This window comes from Mirounga leonina, unplaced genomic scaffold (assembly GCF_011800145.1).
Source record: "Mirounga leonina isolate KUSES-001 unplaced genomic scaffold, KU_Mleo_1.0 Mir_173, whole genome shotgun sequence".
Taxonomy (NCBI): domain Eukaryota; kingdom Metazoa; phylum Chordata; class Mammalia; order Carnivora; family Phocidae; genus Mirounga; species Mirounga leonina.
In genome coordinates, this window is record NW_023270447.1 from 84,354,760 (window position 1) to 84,370,756 (window position 15,997).

Genomic DNA, 15,997 nt, shown 5'->3' on the forward strand with positions numbered 1-15,997 from the left:
CCACCTGGGAAGAGAGGGAGCTCTATACCTCGCATCCTTATCCTCCCGCCCCTGAAGGAAGCACACAGCCTCTCGTGGGTTTATGGCTGTTTTAATTCCCAAGCATCCTAGGAGGGAGAGAGACCCGAATAAAGAGTCCTTAACTGAAATCACTCGAATGTTGTCCAGACTGTCATCTCTCTGACAGACACAATAATTTGTCACTGAAGAAGAACCAGTGCAGTTCAGTGGTGTGTCAAGCATGCCAGGGTACGCGGATTCTCAGTCACCCTGTGTGTGCCTTCGAAACTTTTCCACCACACTCCACCCAAGGGCCCATCTCTTCTTCTGTAGAGAGATCCCAGAGGACAAGACAGTGCCCACCCCCCACCCTCTACCCCACCCCGCTGTGCTGAATCCATAGGTTTCCTCTGTCTACAGGTCCTAACAACCAGGAGAGGCACAAACTCACTTTGCAGCCCAAGCAGTGGCCTCATCCTTTCTCTTTCTGGTCTTAAAAAGCACGTGTTTATTTTACGTTCTCCTCCAGCTCAGGCAAGTCCTTAGCCGCTCTGTCGTTATGCTGTCTGGGGCGAGCGTCAGTCCCATAACCACGGATTTCTGCACACACAAATTCTGCAGCTCAGCATCCCAGCTTGAAGTCCGTTTTATCACTTGAGAGGTTTATGACCCTTGAAAGTGAAGTGCAGGCCCCACAATTCTTTAGTAGACCAAGGGACGAGATCATCACAAAGGGTTCTTGTGCCGTGCTGGGCTCATTTATCAGTGATCAACCAAGGAAGGCAGCGAAGGCTCTGCGGGCTGCCTTCTGGCCTCAACACGGCTCCGAGGTTCTAATCCCAAGTGCCATGGCCACAAAGGAACTTTTGTTTAAATCAGGGACAACCAGGGTGGTACCACCTGACAAACTGGATTTTTAATGAACACTCAGTACTCAGGGGAATGAGCGATTTCAGCTAGATCTTTCTTAGCCACAGTGTCATCAGGCCAGAGAGCTAAACTGGGGCCTACGGCAAGAGGCTTTGTGCAAGAAAGCATATACTCCTTTGACACCCTCCAACTTTCTCAGGACCTTTCTCTCTGCCCTCAAAGGCAAGTGGCTGGTCCTTCATGCTAGAGCAGGCAAGAGGGTCTTTCTAGGCCATGAGACAGCATGCGGATCAGGCCTGTGATTCACTGGCAGGCCAGCCTTCTGAACTACCCACATTACAGGCTCCCCGATGGACCTAAAAATAAACTGTCTTCACATAAAACAAAGTCTTGGAATTCTGTTTCAAGCAGAAAAATCGACCAGCTGCTAAAATGTGGCCGGGGCTGTCTTTAATCCAAATGATTCAATTTCTGCAGGCCAGCCCAGAACAAAGGCTTTCTACCTGCTCTTCTGTTACTTCTCCTACCGCTAATCCATACTATACATTTCTGTATGGCTATCACTTTCTTCAGATCCCAGGGATTCCCTTCAAGAATCTAGTTGAGGATGAGCTTATTGTCTTCTTCTCTATGAACTACACAATCCTAAGTCTCCCCCAGCTTAGGCATGAGAATCACCATCTAGGTCAAAAAACGTTACAGTTGGAGATGTTACTCCCAACCCCTTTCAGAAACTTCTCACTGGGACACTAATTTGGGCTCCTGCTTCCCAGAAAATGATTTGAAACTGGGTGAGGACCGCAGGAATTTGGTTCGTCCCTCCAGCCTTGAGATTCTTTGGTGTATTTCTCCTCCTGGGAATATGGTAGACTGGGGAAAAAAAAAATGCCACACAACATTTGGAAATATAATGGGCATCCTTTTAAATACAAAGCTGAGCTCTCAGAGTTAGGGAAATCTGTGAGAGGCATAGCTCCTCCGAAAGATCTCTAGAATTTGTAAATGTTACATTGTTTGGAAAAAAGGTCTCTACGGACATGATGATGTTAAGGACCTTGAGATAAGAGATTATTCTTGATGATCCACCAAGCGGTCTCTAAACGCAATCACAAGTGTCCTTATAAGAGAGGGACAGAGGAGGGTCACACAGAGAAGAGAAGGAGCAATGTCACCATGGGGGCAGTTAATGGAGGGATGCGGCCTCGGGGAAGGAATGCCAATAGCCATGGGAGCTAGAAGGGGCAAGGAACAGATTCTCCCCTGGAGTCTGTAGGGAGCGCAGCCCTGCGACACCTCAATTTCAGCCCAGTGACATTGATTTCAGACTTCTGGCCTCCAGAACAGTGAGAAAACAAATGCGTGCTGTTTTCAACCAAGTTGATGGTACTTTATTACAGCAGCCAAGAGAAACTAATATGCCCACAAAAAAAAAAACTAACGAAGAAATACAAAATTGAAAACCAGAGTGATACACACTAACACCCAGGCTGCTCAGAGGCATTTGTTGGTCTTATAAAATGGGTGCTGGAGTTTTACTGGCATATGGGGCAGGTAACAAGGTCTTAGGTTATGCTGGAGAGAGGAGTTAGAACTGCACTTCACTCATGCACACATGTGCGCACGCACATGCACAAAGGCATGCACACACACATTCACGTGTGCCCACACACACACACACATACACACACTCACACCACACTCCAGCTGCCTGAGAGGGCTTTGCTATCAGGAAAAGAGGGGAGTAGGATAAGGGTCATGCACACAAGGAAAGGTAATAGGGTCTGAGTCCTGGATTGAGTGGGGCAAGAAGCCGATCTTCCTTAGTAGCTCATACCCCAAGCCTGCCCTCAAATTGAACCAAGCCTGGGTTCAAATATATCCTGCCTGGAGCTTGAGGAAATCCCCAGCTCAGAAATTCACATTGCCCATGGTAATGGCATCACACAGATAAAACCCCAAACATGAGCTCAAAATTCAAACTTACAAAGCACTTGGGGTAGTAGGTATCCTGGACATGAGTCAACAGAAAAACAGAACTGGATCCAGAAATGCCAGAAATGGATTATAAAACTCCTTTCTCAGATAAATGTGATTCTCAATGATTAAGCAGCTTAAATTGAAGATAAAGATTGAGAGCAGGAGAGACAGCAGATTACTTTAAAAAGGAAAAGAATACCTGGAAGACTCAAAAATGACTCAAATAGAACTTCTAGAGGTTTAAAAATGTTTAAAGATATTAAATGAAAAACCTGATCACCCGAATTAAGCTGAAGATCAGACACAGTCAGAAAGAAAATTAATAAACCAGAAGGTAGTTTTTAAAGTCAGTGTCCAGTATGCAGCAGATAGACAAAGATGGAGAAGATGAAATACGATTCAGACTGAGAAGTCCAAGGCAGGTCACAGGGGGATTTCTAAAGGAGGCAATAGGAAGAGGGGGAGAGTCAGTATTCAGAGAAATCAACTGGCTTAACATTTTCCAGAACTGCAATACCAGTCCTCAGACCTGAAAAGCTCAAAGCCCAAACAGGACTCATGACATTAGAGCCACTCCCAGACACACTACAGTGAAATGACAAAGCTTCCAAGATAAAGATTTTAAAAGCAAATCCACAGAAAAGGCAGATCGCCTCCAAAGAAATGACTTCAAGAGAAACAGAAGCTGACAGCAACAATGGAAGACAGGAATAGCCTACCCAAATGCTGAGAGAAAAGCCGACCTAGACATGTCTATCCTGCAGATCTCATTCTGGCCAAATACTGGCCAAAAGAAACTAAAAATTACGGAGACCCTTCTACGGAGTCCTTTCTGTGGCTGGTCCCAGTCTCCACTGCAGACTGGTCCCAACCATTTATGAACATCTCAGCTGTCACGGGCCTGGTCTCCAGAATCCAACTCTTCATACCCTGGATTTCTGCCTTCAGTAGTCATTGGCCACGGGGTGTCGCCACAGGAAGTGCGAGGGTTCTCTTTGTATTTCCTTTTTCACCTGTCACAGCACTGTGGACTTCCTCCATGCTGATGAAGGTGCATGCTGGCTTCCAACATCTCGGGCACATTCCAGCTCAGCCTCCCACCTCCCCATCCTCTGCTCTTCTGGCCAAACCAAAGTCTAGTCCCTCCACCTAGCCCTTTGGACAATTGCTTCAGTCGGAGTGCTGATCAGGCAGTGGACCCTGCCTTGTCCCCACGTAGACCTTGCTGTTTTTCCATAGCTTTCTGGGTCTCACGCAGCCCCAAGAGGCGGCCCACCTGTTCCTTCTGAGCACTTCCTACCATCCTGTCACCCTTGTGCTCCTAGCTGCTACTGCAGTCTCCCCGGAGACGCAGAGGGACCCACCACGTAAACTCCTTCTTTGATTTACTTCTCACCTAGGAATCAAGGCCAAGACTCTGGCCTTTTCAAGTAGCCGGGAGCACTTGTCTCTCAGACCAGTTTGCGAGCCCTGTAAATCCCTCCCAAGAACTGGCTCTCTCCCTGAGCGACATCACCCCTCCAGATCCCTGGACAGAGAGGGATGGAAACCACCTCCCCGCTTCGGCCTTTCCCTTGTCCCCAAACCAGGCTTCTCTTCAAGTGTCCTGACTGGTCCTCACTATAGGTAACTGCTAATGACTTCGAGAAGATCACAGAGGAGATTTTGAGTTTCGAGAAGTCCTAAGATGCAAGTGGAGCCAGGCCTGAGCACCTGGCTGCCCTCCTGCTGTGTCTTCTTCCTTCGATGGAAGCCAGCTAGCCTGATGTTCGCTCTCTGGGGCTGGAGCTCCCTCCTAGCAACAGTGACATTAGACCCTGTTGGTTAAAACAAAGGCAAACACAGGCACCAGGGAGGATGGCTGACATCGAGGACCAACGGAAGCACATTTACCTTTCCAGAAAAAGCCCGGACTATATCTGCTTCATCTAGTTTATGCCTTAGGAGGACGGATGAGATCAGAATTGGTCAAAGGAGCTGATGTCCAAAAGAAAAACATTGTGTGAGACTATAATAGACCAGAAAAGGTTTACTTATCAAGGTCTAAGTGTCACCACCACTTAGACCTTGGTGGGGGACCACCACTTAGACCTTGGGGGGGACCGAAGGTGGGGGATGACGATGTGGGAATCCTAGTACCTCACATTTCCACATCCTCTACAGCAGGACTCTTCTCATTCCCTACTCCAAACATCGCATTGTCAGTGTTCAGTCCTCAAGGAGCCCTCCATGCTCTGGGGTTTCCTGGTGACCCGTGCGGAAACCCTCCCACCTTTCTTGTCTCGTGATGCCCACTGTGGGCAGAGCTTCTCTCACGCACCAGCCACTTCAGAGGGGGACTGTCACGGAGGACTGTGCTTTTCCTTCAGATTTTCTAAACCTACAACCGTCCCATTTCATCTGGGAAGAGATGGGAGGAGACTTGTCTGGATGAGAGCTTTGCCCTTGGTTTTAAATGGTCATCTGGCAGAGGGTTTGGAAATGATAAGGAGAATCAGCTAATGAGTTTTTCAGAAGCTGGTTCATCCACCTACGGCCTCGGGAGAACAGCCCCCATGAAGTTGATTGAGTAAATGTGTCCAAGAACAAGAGTCTAAAGGCCAACTACACCTTGGGCAAGAAAAAGTACCTGCAGGTCTCACTTCTTGGTGGGCTCTTCGTACGACCTAGGCCAGCTTCCAGCAGGAAGCCCACCAGTCACTTAGTCCCAGCACTTTCTGAAGAGAGAACCGAGGGTGAAGTGAGGTCTCTCACCTGTTCTCCCGCAAATAGGCCATTTTCCTTCTTATTCAGCAGTACCCACTACCTCAAGAAATCGAAGCTTTCCCCGTTGCCCTTCAGCACTGCCATCAAGAACAGAGAGCCAGCTCTGTTCCTGACCACCCAGGGCTTCTTAGGGACGGTGCACTAACGGTCTCGCTTAGACCTCCCATTTCATGGAGGCACCCACCTGCCCAGTCTGGAACGGCCGTAGCCTTGAGTCAAAAAATGGAATGCCTTGGCACCTCAGGATTACATTCGTTCTGTTTGTTCCCACTTCCCATCTGCTGCCAAGTCTTCTCCGTGACTAAGATGAGGGAGAAAACACCAACCACTCAAGCTCACAAACAAGCGCTCTGAAGCCCCAGGGCCCGGTACAATACTTGGTCTAGCAAGACCACATTTGTTGTATAAGGGGATGTGGACAAGAGTTGGGGTTCAGGGCTCAACCTAAATGCTTTTATTTTATTCAAGGCAAGGCAAGGCAAGGGAATGGGAGACCAGAAAGTGGGAATACCACTGAGGCTGGAAGCAACCCACAGACTGGAACGAGAGACCTGTTAAGAAGAGCTGAGGGCTTAAACCAGACATTGTAAATGGGTGGCCAACAGGCTGGACATAGCTATCCCAGTCTGGCCCTCCAGAATTCAAAATCTTGCATTTGGTGACACCCATTCAAAAACTGGGAGATTTTATAGGAAGACCAGGACTCTAGGGTTCTCCTAGAGAATAAGATCTGGCAACATCAGCAAACCCCCCCCCAGCCATGCCGAGAACTGGCGCCCAGTTCACCTGATCTGTCTGACCCCCATTCCAAACCAAATATTCGCTCCTTCCGCTGACTGTCTCTTAACCTTCAACTACTTCCTCCAAGGTCAGATGCTCCATGTTTTAAGTAACATTTGAATTTTATTTATTCAGCTGCCCCTTATTAAGGCTGACCATCTAATTTATCGTGTAAGGGGGGACATGCTTGTGAATGAAGGCAGGTGCTGTAGTAATTATACCAGAAGACTGACATGAACTAGGCCTGTCCTAGGTAAGCCAGGTCCAGTGAGGACCTTCTCTAAACATCCTTTTGTGATTCGTGGATGGCAATTTTCATAGATCTGGCGATTCCTGGCCTGCGGATGACAAATGTTGAATTTGAGGAATTTTTGTTTAACCACAGTGATTAGCCAAGGGAAAAAAGGAGCAACTTTTTACTGGTCAGAAAGACAAAACCACAAGGAATGTTTCAATTCCTGGTGTTACTAAACTCTGTCTCACTAGGCAGGATAGGGATGATGTGCTAATAAGGAACAGTAATAATGACAGTTATGAATTGAATGTCCTCCCAAAATTCGCATGTTGGAATCCTAGTCCCCACTGTGATGGTATTTGGAGGCAGGGCCTTTGGGGGGTGCTGAGGCCATGAGGGTGGAGCCCTCACCGTGGGATGAGTGCCCTTGGAAGAAGAGACGGGAGAGTCTGCTTCTCTCTCTGCTCCCCACTGTAGGAGTTACAATGAGAGGCAGCCATCTACAAATCAGGGAGTGGGCCCTCACCAGACACCAGATCTGCTGACACCCTGATCTCAGACTTCCTGGCCTCCAGAACTCTGAGAAATACATGTTTCTGTTTAAGGTGCCAGTCTGTTGTATTCTGTGACAGATGCTGCACTAACTAAAACAGGCTGCAAATATGATGCATCCTGTGGCAGGCACTATGACAAACATTTCACTCATATTAGCTCATTGTCAGACCTACCACAACCCTGTGAAGTAGGTAAGCCACTATCTCCTTTTTACAGATGAGGAATCTGTGGCACAGAGAGGTTAAACTACTTGTCCAAGGTCACACAACTAGTGAACAGCAGAACTGGGATTTGAACCCAAGCAGTTGAGTTCTTAAGTCCATACTAATAACCACATGGGCCCTGCCTCTGACAAACAGGTCTCTGGAGAAAGAAGGCAACAAGAGACCAGCTGCTGCTTCTAATGTAAGGACCGATGGGACGACCTGGGCTGCTCACAAGCCAGGACTCCTGCACACGTGACTTAGTCCACTGTGACAAGCACCCAATTTGTCCCTGTTGCCTTCCCCTCAAACACACACCACCGGCGGGAACTTCCTGAGGTCAAGGTATGACACAGGGAGGGTCACTGACAGTAGCTGCATCCTAAGGAGGTCACCGGGATGCTGAGAAAAGCCCACGTGGGGGCTGAGGGTGGGAGATTAGGTCGGGAGGAGATGAAGAGGGCAACGGGCAGCTGGTGCCCGCCACTCTGTCCTTCGCACCAACAAGTAGGCCTCTTTCCCTTCAAGAGCCTGGAGTCAAGAATATTCAATCTGATCAGCCTGAAGGACCGCTGGGATAAATTGTTCCCCCCACTGCCCTGATTCCACACGCTAACTCGAGGCCCAGGAAGAATTAGTCTTGGGAAAGAGAACAAACATACCAGCTAGTTTGCTTTGCCAGGTTCCGCTCACACCTCTGTACTGTGCTAACGGACTCTCACGAGATGGACAGCTAGCCTGGAAAAGGATGAACACTTAGGCCGTGGTCTTACTGATAAGGAAAACAATGCTGCCAACAAACAGCACATGAGGTCTGGAGGATGCGAAGACAGCCACGACGGTAGTTCCTGACCTTGGGGCGCCCAGAGCCTAATACAGAAAGCGCCAACGAATGGAAGTCACACCATGACACAACGTGCTGTGAACAACTGTGCACACGGAGGATGAAGGTCACGCCCCCTTTAAGCCACAAACTTCTGGAGAGTGGACATTGTCTCCAATAACTGTTGTGACAGCAGAGGCCACGTCCATTCAGAAAACGTTCACTTGCCGGCCTAGGTGTTCAACATCCGGAGATGAATTCCTGAGGAGCTGGGGGAATTTGACAGAGTCTAGACAGAAGAACAGGAATAAGTAGAGATTTTGGATGCAGACAGCTTGAGTTTGAATCCTGGCCCAACCACTGACTTGTTAAGAGAAGCACTTCCCTTTATGGGCCTCAGTCTCATCTATCAAACGAGGATGACGTCCACCACCTTACAAGGATGTGACGAGCAGGAAATAAGGTAACATGGAAGCACAGCATGACGACCAGCACAGAATAAGCACCTGATCAGGCGTCAGCTATGATTCTGCTCAACAGCCAGCAGGCACGACCACCATTCCTGGCCTAGAAGGTCAAAACACGCTGTTCCCATTGCAGAAACAGCCAGGCAAGGAACAGGTCCTCGCCAGCCATCTCCTGGGGATCTAAAAGGAGACCTTAAAACCAAGTTCCCATTCCCACAGATGGGAATACAGGAAACAGGGCTCCTTGCTCTGCTCATCTTCATCTATTTCACTTGTGCAAACGCACCCAATGTGCTCGGCTCGCAGCAGATGGCATAACTCCTAGTTCTCCCCTTCTCTTGGTTATAAATATGGCAAGTGGCTTCCAAATACATATAGGCTGTACATTCAGATAAATCCCTCTATTGTTCAAAAGGCAGGAAAGGGGGTTCCTCTGGCAGCCTTCGGAAGGAACGAGGTAATAAAGTCAAAAGATGACCAGACCTTGGCTCTAGGCATCAGCCTGACTTAGGAGGCAGACAGACAGACAGATAGACAGACATGGCTTGCATACACTGGAGCTTCTACATGGCAGTGAGCTGGAACTGTTCCTTAAGCAACTTGTGGGGGGCTTCTGAGCGGCAACCAGGAGGGGTGCAAGAGAACAGCGGTCCCAGGTGTGGAAGCCCATTCGCCTTCCTGCTCCCTCCGCTCCTCTGTCCTCCCCCTGGAGCCAGGTTTGATGTCATGCAACGCCAGCAGGATATATTGGACAGGATGACCTCAGTTGTTCTGGTCAAGGGAAATAGGCCTGCGGAAACACTTGGCACCCAGATAAGACAAGTTGGAAATGGGCCTAGAATGACACAGGGGAGGCTCAGCCCGTCTGAGCCTGGTACCAGAGACAAAGCCACCCAGGAACCACGGCCCACAGACTGTCAGGCCCAGGGCTCAGTCAAGAGCCTGTAGCAGAGACACAGCCAAACACCAGGTCAGACGGTCTCCCCCATCCAACACTTTGGGGACCAAGGAGGAGATGGGCAAGTGGAGTTACTCAGCTACACGGAGACCAACAGGACAGCAGCTTGAGTCTGCACTGCCTATCCCCTTAGATTTCCTCCCAGCATCTCTGTCAGGTGCTAGAGACAGCCAGAAATGAGCGATGTGGAATACAGTGAGGTCTCCAGCGGCCGGCCTGGGAGTGTGGCCCTCAGCTCCCACCTGAAGGAAGTCAGGCAGGAGGAATGAAGAGTGACAGCCTCCAGGCTAACTCCTCTCCTACCTTTCTGGGCTAGAGCAGGGTCCAGAGGAAAGGGGAGAAATTTGGGTTGGAGGTTAGAAACAGAAGGGAAAGAACTTGCAGGGCTAGCCTTCCCAAAGTGGGCGGAGGACCCCGGAGGGGGAAGAGGGTGAACAACAGCATCAAAGCCAATAGAAGAACCAGAACATCACTCTCTCCACTTCCTTGAGAAAGACAAGACACATTTAAAAAACAACAACAACAACAAAACCCTTTGCAGCAGCTGCAGTTTTGCCCTTTTTGAGCACAGGTTTTGGGGTCGGGCTGACTGGGGTTTAAGTCCCACGGCTGCCAACATCTAAACTCACCCATTAAACAGGAAAGGCACCGTCTGCCTGCAGGGTGGCCTGAAGAGGTGGCAGACACGAGCTCATCCAGCACAGGTCCTACAGATCTCGGAACACAGTGGGAACTATTCTTACTAGAGCTTTCAGACCTACTCTAAATGCTCCCTGCTAAAGCAATGCCTACTGTGCATGGTGAAGCGAGGAGGAGGAATAAGAAAACCAAGGCACCATATACTATCAAAGGTCCCAGCAAGGAAGCATGGCTTGAGCCCTTCCACACAGTCCCACACAAGTTCTATCTACCCCCATTCTGTGCTACATATGTGGGTCTAGGGCAGGGATCAGCACTCTTTATTCTGCAAAGGGCAAGACAGCAAATATTTTCCGCTTTATGGGCCACATGGTCTTAGTAACAGCTACTCAACTCTACTGTTGTAGCACAAAAGCAGCCACAGATAAAATGAACATGAACGGATGTGGGTGTGTACCAATAAAAGTTTATTTACAAAAGCAAGTAGTGGGCCATATTTGGTACCAGGGCTGTAGTTTGCCAACTCCTGGTCTAGGATTTGGGGGTTCATCCAATTCAGACAGACAGCAAAAAGTCAGCTCAAAAAAGCTGAATTGGGACTAAATGAGAAAGAACGCCATACTCTTCCCATGGCCCCACCGGACCTTCACAATCCTGCTACCATGAACTGGGTCAAAGTTCTGATTGGCCCCACCCATGCTTAATTACATCCTCGCTACCAGGGTTCTACTGCTGCCCTCCTAAGTCCAATGGGCCCTTTTATGCTCCTCCCCCCATCCCCACCCCACTAAGCATCTTTGACTGCTCCATCTCTGAACAATCAACTTCTCCTAAGACATAGGATACTTACAGACACAAGAGACTAAGCCGACTTCACCAGGGACCACATACTTTAGCGGTTAAAGGCACAGGCTTGGGCATCTGACCGGGGTTCACCTTCCCCTTTCACTACTTCCTAGTGGGATGAAGGGGGGCATGCAGACAACCTGAGTGTTTCCCTTGCCTGTAGAAACTGGTTAGGATTTTTGAAAATTAAGGTAATTTATGTAAGACTTACTGGAAGGATTGTTGAAAAACGGAATCATTAAAAAGTCACATTGTGGGCGCCTGGGTGGCTCAGTTGGTTAAGCGACTGCCTTCGGCTCAGGTCATGATCCTGGAGTCCCTGGATTGAGTCCCACATTGGGCTCCCTGCTCGGCAGGGAGCCTGCTTCTCCCTCTGACCCTCCCCCCTTTCATGTGCTCTCTCTCATTCTCTCTGTCTCAAATAAATAAATAAAATCTTTTAAAAATTAATTAATTAATTAATTTAAAAAAAAAGTCACATCATGTAGAATTCTCTTTTCCTCAATACGCTTTACATTTGCCAAGTAGATCATCTTCTCCTTGAGGAAGAGCATCTCCTTTTTTTTTTTTTTTTAAGATATTTTTTATTTATTTATTTGACAGAGAGATAGAGAACACAAGTACGCAGAGTGGCAGGCAGAGGGAGAGGGAGAAGCAGGCTCTCCGCCGAGCAGGGAGCCTGACGCAGGGCTCGATCCCAGGACCCTGGGATCATGACCTGAGCTGAAGGCAGCTGCTTAACTGACTGAGCCACCCAGGTGCCCCAAGAGCATCGCCTTTTGACTTACTCTCAGATTCTGTAGTTCTGGAACCGTGCAGAGAAAGCACATAGTAGGTGCTCAGTGAAGCCGGCTGACTGAGGGTTGCATCTTACTGGGGAAGAGCCATGACGGACACAGCCGTGAGCCCCTGCAGCCATGAGGTCATTTCTCACACACGGAAGGTCTCATTTGTAATGCCAACTGAACCCCAAATGGCTGGCTGGAGAGGGGTCCACATTTTCTCTCAACCCTTTTCACCTCCTAATTGAGTGAGCTCTTCTGACTTAGCTTTTTTTTTTTTTTTGCCATTTTAAAGTTTCTTTTATTCCCATTATCAAATTAAAATGAGAAAAATAGGAGGAAAGGACTGTCACATTGCTTTGCAAATCGGGTAGCATTATTTTAGGCTTACTCATCTTTGCATGTCTTCAGGGAGAGCATTCTCCCTTAAGACTGCTGGCCATGATTATTCCCTGTGCTTCCCTGACATAAAGGGGTTTTGTTTATTTGTTTGTGTGTGTGTTTGTTTTTAAAGGAGACAGAGGATTTCACAGGCTGATTTAGGCCTGGATGCCTCCAAAAGCTTAGAGGATAAAGCCACAGGGGACAGCACCGAGGCACTTTAGAAATCCAACCTGCCTTCTCACAGTAACTTCAGGGGAGTAGAAAGGGGCGTGCAACCTCGGTCCAGGCAAGCTCCCAAGTCTCCTTCTCATGTGGGGTAGAGGCACCGAAGTCACTGAGGACCAAATAATCCACAGATGCGTGAAGTGGGAGATTCTCAACCTTCTGGACGAGCCAGAGTCAAAGTGCATGTGGAGGGAAGGGTGTTCAATGCTTCGGACCCCTCGAACCGAAGTCTCTGCAGTCCAAGGTGCCCCGACTGGCCCGTGGAAGGATGCGCGCCCAGCATCCCCCGCATCCTCTAGAAACATTAATGAATACTTGCCACTCACCATGCCAGGAGTACAAGCCTTCCACGCACCAACTTAAACTCTGCAAGGACCCTATGAAGTATATGTGGTATCCCCATTTTACAGATGAAGAAACCGAGGGACAGAGAAGTCACCCGCCTGAGGTCACGCAGCCTGTAACAGGTGCAGCTGGGACCCCTGGCGGTCCAGCTCCAGAGCCCTCGCTCACCCACCCCACAAGCTGCCACCCTGTGCAGACACATTCCATCCCGAGACACCAGCTCATTTGTTGTCCCCAGGGAGGGCCGGCGGCGAGGCTGCCCCGGAGAACTGGCCTCCCAGGCCCTCAGCTCCCGTGACCAGCTCGTTTGTTGTGCCGGGACTTCAGAGCCCCCAGAATGGAAGGTCTGGATGGATCAGGCTGCCGTGAGTCCGGTTCTTGTTTTGCAGCTAGAGATGGATGGCCCGGGGAAAGGGGTGGGGTCTGCCATGGCCAAAGTCACGCAACCACCTTGGGAAATTTCGCATCAACACTGACACAGGCCCCCGGACTCCCAAAACAGTGCTCTTCTCATCGCCTTCCTGACTCACAGCCAAAATGCGCAATTGACGCTTGAACACCCATGAAACCTGTGGAGAGCACGTGGTCCTTCTCCCAACAGGGATGCACTCAGAGAGCAGGGAACCGGGCCGACATGAGGCCACCTGGAATCTTGTGGGACTCCAGCAGAACCGTCAGCACCTTCAAGCAGCGGCGTGTGGGCTCCAGCCCCATGACCATTTGCACCAAGCCACACACCCTCACCTGGTTTTCCTTGTGACCGATGCACATCTGAGCAAGATGGCTGGCAGAGGGTGAGGCTGCAGCCCGCCCCAAGTTTCCCCTCTGTACAACACACGAGCCTTTGGAAGACAATGTCAGGGGCAAAGAGCAATGGGGTCTCCCTGCAGCAGAGCCAAGGGCTGGGAGAGGCTGCAGGACGGACACGATCATGAGCAGCTAAGTTCCTCCAACACTGGCTGGAGAGGCCCGGCTCGCACACCTCCCTCGGCAGCCGAGAGAGGCTGTCTTCTAACAGAAGACGACCAGTCTGGGATTGGCACCTGCCCTGAAAAGAGGGCCACAGCCACCACGTCATCAGATCCCTCCTGACGCTCCCGCCCTCATCCTCCAGGTAGCCACAGAGAAAAGAGACGACAAGACAAATGGGGGCCCTCACTGGCCGTGCCCCAGTGGCACATTCTGTCTGGTGGCATATCCTAGCAACTTTAAAGTGAATATGCCAGGCAATCACATCACTGGCTAGTTGAATCTCACATTCCAAATTACATCCAGGGAGAGACGGGGCAGACAGACACAGGGGCCTCCGCTGCTGGGGCCCCTGGCTAGCACCCTGCTCCCCACACGACACCCCTCCTACCTGCTTCCATGAGCTGGCACTGCTGACCAAAGACGTGGGAGAAGGTGACCGGGCCCATGGCAGAACTGGATGGCGCCAGCGTGGATTCCATGGCTCTCCTGGGGTCTTTGGTGTGGGTCATGTGGCAGCGTCCAGACCCTTCAGAGTGTCCAAGCAAAGGACAAAGTCACTGGCCCAGGAACCGTAGGTCTGAGGCTACTTGTCACTTCCAAGAAGAGGTCCCCACTCCCGAAGTTTATAAGCTTCCTCCTCCTACCACTCACTCCTTGCAGTTTTCCTCAAACACCAGCAAGTGAAAAATGAAACCCTCTATGCTTTGGCAGATCTTGCACACTCCGAGTTAGACGCACAGGGAAATCGAAGTTTTGCCCAAGAGGAGCCTTTCCTCTCGATTGGGAGGGATGACGACAGGGATGCAGTCCCCCTCTGCCTTCCTGGGAGTCACCTGGAAGGGGCAGAGTCCGCCGTGATGCTGCCCCTCTGGGGCTGGCTGGCTGGAGAGCTCAGGCCCCAGCAGGTCCCCGCCAACGCTCCGCAGCGTCTCCTTCCAGTGAGGAGGGCCGGCGGCGAGGCTGCCCCGGGCGCCCCGGAGAACTGGCCTCCCAGGCCCTCAGCTCCCGTGACCGAGGCCCTGCGGTCCGCCCTCCTGGAGCCCGAGAGCGGCCGGCAGCGTCTGCGCGCCCCTGGGCGGCCGGATGCAGGCGGGGAGAGCGGCGGGCGGGCGCAGCGCGGGCACTCTGCAGCTCTGGGGCGAGGTGTCCCCGGCTCATCCTTCACTCCCGATGCCTTTCCCTTCCCGCGTTCCCCTCCTCGCAGAGCTGTGGGGAGGAAAGGGAGACGTGGTTAAAGAGCCCCAGCTCCGACCTACTGCAGCGCCCCCCCCACACACACCACCACCCCTTTTCCGTGATGCAAAAGGGACGGTACTTGGGAGATATTCTGGATGCAGAGGGAAGTGCTAACTCAGCCCAGCAGGCTCCTGGCTGCTGTAACCTCTTCATGCCCACAGCCCAGGGAGTGCCAGATGCAGGAGAGGAGAATGCCAGCAGTAAAATCCAAAGAGCAAGAAGAGAAGAGATGGCAAATGCCACACATCCCCCATGGCACTGACATGGTCTGGGCACTTCATGCCCCTCAACCCCGACCTCTTCTGGGCACAGAACAATCCACCTGCTCCACCCCAAAGGGACAGTTCCCCTGGAAAGGGGGGGGGTGGGGAAGGAGGAATACCGTCCACATCCACGGGATTTAACAGCTGTTGCAGTGCGTGCTGTGTCTCTATTTTGACATCCCATCTGCTGATCGCAAAGGTGCTAACTTGAGAAAGAGAGAAAGAGAGAGAGAGAGAGAGAGAGAGACGCTGCATCTTCTCCAGCCAGCATTTCAGATACTTTTGCTGGGGATCTGGCAGGACGCTGGCGGCACCGCGTCCACCAGGAGAGAGAAGGGGAAATGGCATAGCGGCAGGCAGGGCACCCAAGGAGGACCTGGGCTGAAAAGCCATTTGCCTCTTCGGTGTTCAAGATAGAGAGAGTAAAGTTCCAACTGATGTGCGGGCCAGAAAGGCTCTCAAACAGAAGCTTTTCCACTGGAGCTCTCTGCCAGAAAGTCGTACAGCTCAGTGATGTTCAGAGGGTTGTATGGGATGGTTAAGGCAGGGCACAGGAAGCCCTGACAAACTTCCAAGAGTTAAATGAAGTCAACTTCATGTTCTCACTCTAAGGTAGCTGGAACGCCTGACCAGCCCTTTTCTTGCACGGCAGAGGTTCTTCTCCAAGCCAT

The 15,997-nt window shown here is 50.7% G+C and overlaps 1 protein-coding gene across 1 annotated transcript in view; it reads right to left on the reverse strand.

Annotated features, from left to right (window-relative positions):
* Nucleotides 1-15,384, reverse strand: part of KAZN (kazrin, periplakin interacting protein) — a 1,036,992-nt gene extending 1,021,608 nt beyond the window's left edge. Inside the window, exon 1 of the mRNA XM_035019741.1 lies at nucleotides 14,216-15,384. Coding sequence (XP_034875632.1) covers nucleotides 14,216-14,336 — 121 coding nt within the window. The 5' untranslated portion in view covers nucleotides 14,337-15,384. The remainder of the gene's footprint in view (nucleotides 1-14,215) is intronic.
* Nucleotides 15,385-15,997: the final 613 nt, after the last annotated feature.